At 35.4% G+C, this 12,091-nt stretch overlaps 1 protein-coding gene across 1 annotated transcript in view; it reads right to left on the bottom strand.

The window, feature by feature from the left end:
* rk (G-protein coupled receptor rickets) overlaps positions 1-12,091 on the bottom strand; it is a 244,405-nt gene that overhangs the window by 129,231 nt on the left and 103,083 nt on the right. Inside the window, exon 3 of the mRNA XM_073967502.1 lies at positions 10,208-11,939. Coding sequence (XP_073823603.1) covers positions 10,208-11,646 — 1,439 coding nt within the window. The 5' untranslated portion in view covers positions 11,647-11,939. The remainder of the gene's footprint in view (positions 1-10,207; positions 11,940-12,091) is intronic.

Below are 12,091 nucleotides of genomic sequence, written 5' to 3'. Positions count from 1 at the left end.
CTTGGCCGAAGGCTGTCCAATTATAAAGAATTGTTCATTTACAAAAAAAGGTTTACTGAATTAAGAACGATCTGAAATTTGTTTTTTCGCCTAGCTGTTGCTGTTGTCCATAAGTGAAACTCTTAAATCCTTGGCCGGCGACTATCAAATTACAGACAATTTTCAATTTATGCCACAGCATTCAAAACCGTTCTATGGGGGCTATATGAAAACGTTGACCTGTACCTATAAATTTCAGTTGGAAATTTCCAAAAGATCTTCCAACAGATACTAAACTGCACTTAAACAAAAATGTTGAACTTTTGTGGGAAGGTACCGCAAGGAGAAGGCCAAGGAACAAAATATTACGATTTATCGGCTGATCAGTTCGAGAGTTATCGTGCGCTTCAGCCACTACGCATGGTGTCATAGGGGTTTTTACGGATTTCGGATCATTTTCCCAGGAGGTATAGACTTGCCCCTGAAAAAAGTTGTAACGTGTAACAGGGGCAGCGAATACAAATTGTTACAATAAAAATCAAAGAGAGAGAAAAGAGTGAAGGTCTTAAACTGCAGCGATATTTGTCTCGTAGAGATATTACAATGTGTAAAGTATAGACCAACTCGGTTACGGCCTTCGAAAGTTATCCTGGTCCCCATTTTAGCGAAAAGTTTTTAACTTTTGTGGGGGAGGTACCTGAAGGAGTGGACCGATATGGTTCATTTTTGAACTTAGGCAAAGTTTGGACAAAATATTACGAAGACAAAATTTTGGACCGAATTCATTTTCTCAGAAAGTATAGACTTGTCAAAAAACATTGTACCGTCGTAAAGGGGGCCGCAAGAACAATCTGCTGAAAAAATCAAAGCGGTCCGAGAGGGCCAACTACGGGTGCCTCCCACCCAATATTTGGAAAAGATGAATTTAACAACTTTTCCAAATATTGTGTGGGAAGTACCCGTAGGAATGGACGGATATAGTCCACATTTTAACCCGATCTATGCGGGGAAGTAATATTACCATATGCACATTTTTGACCAGCCCGGTTACTTCCTTCGAAAGTTATCGTGCGAACCATTTTAGCGTATATTTTTGAACTATCTTCGAACTTAAACTAGGTTTGAACAAAAATTAGGATACCCCAAATTTGAACCAAATCGGTTGATCCGTTGAAGAGTTATCATGCGCACCAACCACCCAGACAGACAGACGGACGGACATGGCTAAATCAATTCCAAATTGTCTGAAACGGGTTTCGTCAAAGTGTATATACCCTCTGGGGGTATAAAAATAGAAAAGTTGGATAATGGAACAATCCTATTTGACAGTCAATTTGGCTTCATTCAACATCATATGCCCTGATGATCTTATGGGAGTTCTAGGTAAGAAGTAAATAACTATCGCAGTTAGTTTAGATTTTGCCAGAGGAAAATGGTTTGAGCCAACTGAGATGTCCGAGTTTAGAAGATATATGTTGTGATAAGACCGATCTGGTTTGCCTGGGTAGAACCTTTTCGTCGGTGGTGAATCGTTGGACGGGATCTGGGGTATTGAGAGAATATTGTTCAATTTTGTTCGAAAGTCGTAGTACTTATGGTCATAGTTCTTTAAATAGGAGCTCTGATCAGCTCATGTGGTAGAGTGATCGGTTTTTATACCCTACACCACTATGTGGGGAGGGTATTATAAACCTTGTAATCACGCTACAGGTCGCAATTTTGATCGGATCGTCACCAAATTTAGGGTCCCGGAGGGGAAGAAACCTATTGATTTTGGTGATGGTCGGATAATATTTAGTTGTTGGAATGGGCAAAAACTTATTTGGAGAAAAGGTCAATTTCAGATCATCAAGCTTAACTCTAAACGAGAAAATTAACAAAAATCATTAAAAATGATCTTCGCCCTAAAAAGGCAAATTTTCAAAAAATAAAAACAGGCTGAGCCCGGCTGGGATTTGAACCCACGTCCTTGAAAAACATATCAAAAAATGTTGTCATGGCGTGTTAGCGTTCAAAGCCAAAACTCATAACTTCAAAGTCAGCGCAAAAAAAGCGTTTGTCGTGAAGAAAATACATTTCTGTGGCCAAGTATCCGCGTTAATGTACAAAAACACATTTGCATTTGAAAAAACGATAAGTTCTAGGACAGAGAAGCCATTACATAGTCGATACGTCCGAAGATTTGCTTTACCACCAATGAAACCAGGTAACGTAATTTGGTGACTATGTGGGTTCGAGTCCTTGGCTTTCCTTTTTCACTTGCAAATAATTTCAGATCATCAAGCTTAACTCTAAACGAGAAAATTAACAAAAATCATTAAAAATGATCTTCGCCCTAAAAAGGCAAATTTTCAAAAAATAAAAACAGGCTGAGCCCGGCTGGGATTTGAACCCACGTCCTTGAAAAACATATCAAAAAATGTTGTCATGGCGTGTTAGCGTTCAAAGCCAAAACTCATAACTTCAAAGTCAGCGCAAAAAAAGCGTTTGTCGTGAAGAAAATACATTTCTGTGGCCAAGTATCCGCGTTAATGTACAAAAACACATTTGCATTTGAAAAAACGATAAGTTCTAGGACAGAGAAGCCATTACATAGTCGATACGTCCGAAGATTTGCTTTACCACCAATGAAACCAGGTAACGTAATTTGGTGACTATGTGGGTTCGAGTCCTTGGCTTTCCTTTTTCACTTGCAAATAATTTCAGATCATCAAGCTTAACTCTAAACGAGAAAATTAACAGAAAAGGTCAACGTTTTATTTTAAAGCCAATAACTCTGTTTCTTTAAGAGAGTATCAAAAGCAAAACCTGGTAAGGAAAGTAGAAAATATCACCTTTACAACGATGTAAGGTAATAGTCGGTAATGCATCCCATTTTCCGATTTTGTTGTAATCACGCTACAGGTCGCAATTTTGATCGGATCGGCACGTGTCCCTCAGAGGAAGACGCCTATTAAGTTTGGTGATAGTCGGATAACATTCAGGAGTCGGAATAAGCAAAAAGCTTATGTGGAGAAAAGTCAACTTTTTTCTTATGCAAATATTTCCGCTTCTGGTAAGAGTATTCCAAAAGAAAAGCCCGTCAATGGAAGAAGAAAAGATCTCCTTTATATTGATGCAAAGTATGTTGGCGTAAGTGGGCAAACGACCGAGATATCGCAAAAGTCAGTAATATATCTAATCTTTCCATTTTTTGTAATCACGCTACAGGTTGGAATTTTGATCGGATAGTCGCGAAATTTTGGAGGTAGATTGGGCCCCCTCAGAAGAAGAAGCCTATTAATTTTGGTGATAATCGGATAATATTTAGGGGTCGGAATGGGGAAAAACTCATGTGTAGACAAATTCAAAGTTTTAATTTTTGTGAATATGTCGGCTTCTAGTAGGGGTATTCCAACGGCAAAGCCTGTCAATGCACAGTGGTGGCACTTACATGGGAAGTTGTGACAAAAATACTTTTAGATGGTATATCGAACTGAAATTTTTAACAATTGGTCCTCGGGGGCTAGAAACACTCTAACAAAAATATTGGAGTCCCAGGTCCAAAATTTCGCGTGGTTCCCATGTAGCGAGTCATTCTGAATTGAAGTATTTTACTGTTGCCAACATATTGTTTTACCGAATTCGCTGTAATCCGGTGCTAGGCGTTGTTATTCCATAGTAAACTTCTCCGCGAGAAACTGTCAATAATGGTCCATGATTTGCTATACCCCATATATTATTTCTATCTCGATTTTATGTAGTTACAGATATTTAACAAATTCTAAACGGATTAGGCTTTAATAGTTAAGTCAGAGTTTAGAACAGGATTTTATAAATAAATGTGACATTGGTCCACTTTTGGCCACAGCTTCCATGGGGTTACCATATATTTTTCTGTACTCTATAAGATGTAATCTCCTATTTTCTGCAGAATTACCTGTAATAACGTATTTTTAGTTCTCAGTGCGGGGAAATTTTCCACGTTTTAACGAGTTGCAACTTAGGGTGTCCCAAATAAGAAAAAATATTTATTAAAGTGTATACCCCTAAAACCTTTTATTTTAACCGCGAGTTTTCAGAGCGGCTCCAAGTTACCATGTTAAAAGAAATCACTAATAGCACAGAAACATTATATTGAACATAAATATAATAAAGGTTAATAAAAATAATTTTAAAAATTCAAAAAAAAAGAATGCAGGAACTAAAAAAGGGAGTTAAACTTTTGGCCATAACTGCCAAAACCGCAAATTTCCGCAAAAAGTCTATACAGTTTTGAAATCTACAGGACCTAGGCTTCAATTCGGTACTAGTGGCCATTTGTGCGAATTTGTGGAAAGTGACTAAAAGTTTAAGGAAATTCATACATCTATATTAAATAATTTAATTTTTGCCAATATTATAACCAAAATATTTGGCAACCCTTGCAATTTAGAAGAATCTTCATAACCAGAAAAATGAAGCTTAGGCAATTTACTAAATGATTCAACTTAAGTTGAGGCGTTAAAAATAGTCCTTTGTTTCATAAATTCGCTTAGAATATAACTATTTTTTCTCATTTTTAAATATATTTTTTTTTTCTTCGAAGTTAGTCATGTTTGTGATGCGTTTTCTCCTTAAGAACCGCGAAAAATGGAAAAAATAAGTTGAGTTTCGAAAAATTTGGTATGCTTTGAAGCTATTTGCATTTTTAAATTTTTAAAACGACGACATGAATTTTTTGATTTTTGTCGTTGGGCGCATCCACTGTGCAATGGAAGAAGAAAATATTACCTTTACATTGGTGTAAAGTAGATTGGCGAAGGTGGTCAAACAGGGGAGATACCACAAAAGTCGGTAACGCATCCAATTCTTCCATTTTTTGCAATCACGCTACAGGTCGTAATTTTGATCGGATGGTCACGAAATTTTGGTTGCTTATGGGGGTCCCAGAGAGATGTTTGGTGGTAGTCGGATTATATTCCCTAAAATAAATGTTTAATAGTGCTTCTTATACACAGGGGTAGCGGTGTAGGGTATCACATGGTCGGCTCCGTCCCGACTGTAGCCTTTGCTCACTTGTTTTTACTTGTAGTTATATATACCCTACTCCACAATGTAGGGAGGGTATTATAAGTTTGTTTTGCTAAGAATTCATGTAACACCGCCAAATATTCACCATTTTTAATATCTCGACGAGATAAAGCGATATAGCTATGTGTGTTCGTCCGTCCGTCCCTCCATGTGTCCGTCTGTCCATTATAAATTGTAATCAAACTCCAGGCCGCAATTATTATTGGTATTGGTGATGATTGTGAAATATATAAATAGGGAGTGAAATGGACCAAAAACAAAATTTGTATCCGAATTTGTATCTGATCTGAAGGTCGCAATCATAGTCCGATCAGCGTTTTAAAGGTGTGAGCTTAAATAAGGTGTGAGCTTTTGACAGAAAAGAAGCTTGCAATTTTACATGATGTTCAGATAGTTTTTAGCGGGTGAAATAGACCGAAATTTTTGTGTGAAATTTGGAAAAAATTTTGCTATACAATATGTCTTATATATTTTTTGCTGGCAGACACATTCCGCCCACTTGAGTTATTTTTGTATTTTATTTTGTACTAGCTGAACCCGGTGCGCTTTGCTACCCCGACTTAGATAAAATATAATGGAATGCTTTTTTAATATTTTAACGTATAAATATAGGAGATATGAAGGCTTTCTCTACCCATTCACAGCTGTTTTGGAGCTACTATGGTATTTTTGTATGTTTCAGGATGTAACACTCCTCCTAAAGCCTTTTTGACTATAAGCATTCCTACGGTACTTATATACTCTTACAGTATTAATTTCTCTTTATTTGTACATATTGGATTTGGAGTGAATAAAATTAAGAATAGAACCAGGTTTGAGAACCTTTGGTTTGAGGATATTTGTAATTTATTTTATAAATAGGACTTATTATTTCCGGGTCATATACATATTACATAATGTGGTATCTTAAATTAGTTATCCTAAGATAACTCCCACTCGTATTCATAATTTTTAATCAAATAAGGATTTAGTTATATCATATTAAAACATTATTCTTAAGAAGTCTCTCAAAGATATAATATTTAAAGCTGTAGCCTCGGTCAATTCCTTCTCAACTATAAATACTTTTGTATATAATGATGACTTCTAAGTATCTTCAAAATTTCGTTGAAATTGGACATACATAACAAAAACATGAAAATATATATGGGAGCTATATTCCGATCTGAACAGATCTCGATATCATTTTGCACATTTATTTTTACACCAAATCCCGTCTCACATTCCAAATTTCAATGAAATTGGACATACATACAGTCTTTGGTGCATAAATTACAGGAAATCGGCCGAAAATATATATAGGGGCAATATCCAAATATGAACCGATTTCGATATAATTTGGCACATTTGTTTCTAGATCAAATTCCGTTACACATTCCAAATTTCAGCGAAATTGGACCTATATAGCATGTTTGGTGCATCAAATGCGGAAAATCGGCGGATAATATATATGGGAGCTATATCCAAATCTGAATCGATTTCGATATAATTTGGCACATGTATTTCTAGACCAAGTTCAGTCACACGTTCCAAATTTTATTGAAATTGGATACAAATAGCGTGTTTTGTGCCTCAAATACATGAAATCGGCAGAAAATATATATAGGAGCTATATCCAAATCTGAACCGATTTCGATATAAATTTTATTTTTATTTCAGCAAAATTGGACATATATAGCGTGTTTGGTGCATAAAATAATGAAATCGACCGAAAATATATATACATTGGAGCTATATTCAAATCTGAACCAATCTCGATATAATTTGGCACATTTATTTCTAGAACAAATTCCGTCAGACATTCAAAATTTCAGCGATATTGGACATATATAGCGTGTTTGGTACATAAAATAAAAAAGTCGGCACATTTATTTTTAGGCTAAAATCCATCACACATTTCAAATTTGGAGTCTGTATCTGTAACCTTTCTATAGATATTTGCATACAAAGTTTAAATTTTTTGGAGGTACCTCCGATTCTGATGCTATATCTCCGGATCAGAGCGGAATTTCGAAACTTTTTATAGCCTATGTTACTTTCAGGCGATGTAGTAATATACTCTGAAAATTTCAGCAAGATCGGTTCAGCGGTTTTTGAGTCTATAAATTTCAAACAAACAAACATACAAACATTTTTCTATTTTTATTATTATTATTACAGTGTTTTATTTAACTTGCCTTGGTGTGTGTTTAGTTCAAATCTGGTAACTCATTTTTAACACAGTTGCAGTTTGCCAATCGAACTAAAACTTTGCACACTTTTCAGATGTGAATGACAATACATGAATATGAAATCAAAACCAATATTGGTCCATTTTTACACTGTTTTATCTAATTTGCTTTTCAAATCTGGTAACTCACTTTTCACATAGTTACAGTTGACCAACCGAACTTAAAATTTGCACACTTTTTAGATTTGGATGACAATACATGAATATGAAATCAAAACTAACATTGGTCCATTCTTACAGTGTTTTCACGGTGTCTAACTTGACCCCCTTTTCAAATCTGGTAACTGATTTTTAACACGGTTGCAGTTGACCAATGGAACTAAAACTTTGCACACATTTCAGATTTAGATGACAATACATGAATATGAAACCAAAACCAATATGGGTCCATTGTATCCTATAGCCCCCATATAACGGTACCACCCGATTTCCGGTATTTTGTTTTTCAAATCTGGTAACTCATTTTTCACGCAGTTGCAGTTGACCAATCGTACTTAAACTTTGCACACTTTTCAGATTTGGATGACAATACATGAATATGAAATCAAAACTAATATTGGTCCATTCTTACAGTGTTTTTACGGTGCCTAACTTGACCCCCTTTTTAAATCTGGTTACTGATTTTTAGCACGGTTGCAGTTGACCAATCGAACTAAAACTTTGCACATTTTTCAGATTTAGATGACAATACATGAATATGAAACCAAAACCAATATGGGTCCATTTTGTCCTATAGCCCCCATATAACGGTACCACCCAACTTCTGGTATTTTGGGGATTTTTGTCTTCATTTTTAGCCCGAATTTGCTGTAACTTGGTATTTGGAGTTTTCAATAGTCCAGGAACTTCCCCACTAAAAATTGGGACGGTACCACCCAATTTCAAGCATTTTAATCTAAATTTTCTGCTCAAATGGAATGTAATTCGGCATTTGGGGTTCACAGTGGTCAAAAAAATGTATTTACTAAAAAGTTAAAAATAAAAAATAATTTAAAAAAATTAAGTTTCAGTGTTTTATTTAGAAATGCACTTAAAACTAAAAAATAATTTGTCGCTTAGCCTCAATAAATATATTCTTTCTCATGATAGAATCTCTCAAATAAAACGCTTGCCGTTTAATTTTGCCACCATTCGTAATTTAAATGCAAGCGTTTTATTTGAGAGTTTCTATCATGAGAAAGAATATATTTATTGAGGCTAAGCGACAAATTATTTTTTAGTTTTAAGTGCATTTCTAAATAAAACACTGAAACTTAATTTTTTTAAATTATTTTTTTATATATATAGATATTTATAAACAGAATTCCACAGTTTTAATTGTGTGTATAGTATCCATAACCACGCTAGAGTTCGCAGTTATAGTTTAATATTGACAAATTTTTACCCGAGGTCAGAATTTTGGTCAAGGAAGATGCCAACAATTTTGCATAATGAGCGGATAGTTCTTAGCGGTTGAACTTTTGTGGGAAAAATATCCAAATTCATTTTTTCATCTATATTTTTTTTCTAGGAGACATATTTGGGAAATCTACGAAAATAAACTTGAACCCCAACATGAATATAGCGGTGAGATAACTGAACTACTGCCTAACATATAATAGGTTTTTTTATTGTTGTGATTTTCTTGCATAGAACTACATTTACATTCCATGCTACAAAATATCGCAATCATGAACGAAAAAATTTGAAATTATGAACGTAGGATTCCTAGGTTCTTAAATTGTTACAAATTACAATGCTGTACGGGGTCTTGAAGTTTTTGTAATACCTTTGGTAAAAAAGTAATGTAATAGTACCTCGAAATATTGGTCTTTTTTCATTGATCGATTCGATAAAATACACCGAAAACTATTTCTAAAACTCTTTTAATATTTGTTTCTACCATCAACATTTAGGCCAACGAGATTATCGAAACAATGAAACCATTTCAGACAATTTGGAATCGATTTACCCATGTCGGTCCGTCTCTCTGGCTGGCTGGTTCGCACGATAACTCTCGAAGAATCAACCTATTATTGTCGCTAAGATTATTCGCGCGATAGTTCCAGAAGGGACTAACCAAATTGTTCCAAACTAGGGATGTGGAAATTTTACTTCCATGCATATATCAGGTTCGAATATGGACTCCCTTGAGAAAAGTATAGTTTAACAGCTCTTCTCGAACCGTTTTGAATTTGTTTGAAACATGTTCATTTGTATGGGGCAAGTCCATACTTCCTGAGACGACGACAACTAAACTGACTAGTGCCTAAGATAACCCTCGAAGGGAAAAACCGGTTTGGTCTTAATTTTGTACAGCGTTTTATTTTTTAGAGATTTGGATTATGTCCAAATATGGACTACGTCGGAACACTATTTCGGTTGCCTCCCACAAAAATTTTGCAAAGAGAATCCGTCTCGGATTGCTTCAATTTTTTTTTTTTGCATTTTTTGTCTTTCTGGCCCTTGTTAAGCCGGTACAATTTTTTTGGGGGGTCAATGTCCATTCTTCTTGGGATATTGGTCCAAAATTAAAAAAAAAAAAACAACAACATAGAGACGTTATAAGTATTGCAGACCACCAAAAAGACGTGGATTTTTTAAATAATTTTTGCACACCACCAGAAAGACGTGGATTTTTTAAATAATTTTTGCTGACCACCAGATAGACGTGGATTTTTTTAAATAATTATTGAAGACCACCAGACACACGTGGATTTGTTTAAGGTAATCAGTGCAGCTAACATGAATACCACACATTACCGTTTATTGCCATATATCATTCACAATGCCATCTCAATGTAGGTTTCAAAACCATGGATTCATTTAAAGAAAGTTATTTGTTAATGGCCATTAACATTTGATGATATATCAGCACATTAACCTGTATCTTGGACAATTTATCCTTAAATCCCCATTATTTTATGTTTATTTGTAAGAAAAGCTGAAACAAAAAGCAATACTTACAATAACACCGTATCACTGGGTAAATCCACAGGCACCGCCAATATCCCAATATTACGGCAGCTAAGCGATAGCCTGCCTAATGTGCCCGTACAATGACAATGTTTTTGTGACCATATATCACAAACCGCGTGTAATGTCCTTGGCTGATGTGGCGATGAATCTGATGAATGACTGGCATCTGATGATGACGAGGAGGATGCCACTGAATCCTTGGATGATGACGTTGAGTTAACTTGTTCATGTTTTTGTTCATGAATGGTATTTTTAACAAGATATTCCTTTAAGGTTTTCTCATACAGTATTTGAGCCTCTCGTTCTGGATCCTCAGAGGGTAGCATAACATTTTCACGAATGCCATAAAGATTAGGAAAAACAAGGCCACCCCCACCACCTGCACCACTACCAGTAACTTTTCCAAGAGGTCTGGGAGAATTTTGGTTTGCCAACGATGTTGTTGTTGGTCGGCTATTTACATTGTTGGTGGGTAATGTAGACGGCGGAGAAGATGAGGAAGAAGTTGCTATGTTGTGGGTCACATTTAAAGAGCTCTTGCCGATGATGGTTTTGTTACTTGGCGTTAATGTGTTTTCTACCATTGGAGTAGATTTTATTGCCAAGTAGCTGCTGTTGCTAATATCCTGTTCCGTTGCAGTTTTTAATGTGGACTGTTTGTGGTTTTGTTTTTTGCTTAGACTAAATGTGGTTTCCACTGAGTTTTTCTTATCAGCAACCAACTCCTCCACTGGCTGGTTGTCTGGCTGCTGTTTCTGTTTCGGGTCCTTTGTGACCATATTTTGTTGGTTTGGTTGATTTTGTGGTGCTGATGGTGGGGTTTTTTTGTTTGTGTTAACTAAATTCTTACTAAAATTCTTTGTTTTAAATATAATTTTCTCTTCTATTTGTATTTTATTTACATCGATTATGCTAAATTCTTCTTTGGTTTGATTTTCTTCCTCATTAAATTGTCCTGTGATGGTCTCCTCCTCACTGCTTCCACCGCCGCCACTACTCAATAGTGACTCCCCAAAATGTAATAAATTTTCTTTTAATTTTTTGTGGACCTCCGTTTCCATCTCATTAGATTGGGAAACATTTGTCTTGGTGGTTGTTGTTGTTTTTGCAATTGCATTAGCATGACCCAAAAGGAATTGTTGAAACAGGACACACATGATTATGACAAAGATTATAGAATCCTTGAGCAGAAACCAGGTTTGTGTACGACGACCGCCACGTTTACGAAAACCGGCCATAATTTGCAAAGTCCTCAATTGTTGTTTATTCTTGGCTTTGTTGTATTTATTTCTCTCCTTGTTGTTGTTGTTTTTAAAAAATTTATGTTGCATTTGCAACCTTTCCGTTTCTGCTAGACAATATTTATCTAGTCTAAACGGTTGCCGTTGCTGCTGCTGCTGCCGCTTCTGATTGATGCTGTCAAGCATTTGTCATTTGATGACAGTTATATGTGCAACACGTTTCGTGTTCATGATTTTAGTAGTTGTTTGTTGTTGTGTCTATCGTTGTTTGTTTTTTACTTTGTCGCCTTTTTATTAGTTTTTTCTATACAATTTTCTTTATTTGGCAAAGGTTGTTTGTTTTGTTTGGAAAAATTTTACACAGTTTATTTTGTTTTTCCAATTCGTTTTTTAGCGAGAAAAAAAATATTGTTTCTTTATGTCGGGGAGTTTGTATGTTATCTTTCGTGACGCCTGCCGCTGCTATTCAACTGTCAGAACTGTAAAGATAAGACAAATAAAAAAGAATATTAGTTTCTTTGTTAGCGAGAAAAATAGCAAAATAATATCAATATATTAATGTAGATGTGTGGAGTTGGGGATCCGAATTTAAACAGCCAATATTCATTGTCTTCAATTAAAAAAAAATGGA

The sequence above is a fragment of the Musca autumnalis genome, unplaced genomic scaffold (assembly GCF_047663935.1).
Source record: "Musca autumnalis isolate F117 unplaced genomic scaffold, ASM4766393v1 scaffold_2, whole genome shotgun sequence".
Classification (NCBI taxonomy): Eukaryota; Metazoa; Arthropoda; class Insecta; order Diptera; family Muscidae; genus Musca; species Musca autumnalis.
The sequence above is the reverse complement of the archived record's forward strand: the minus strand, read 5'-3'. Positions and strand labels throughout refer to the sequence as shown.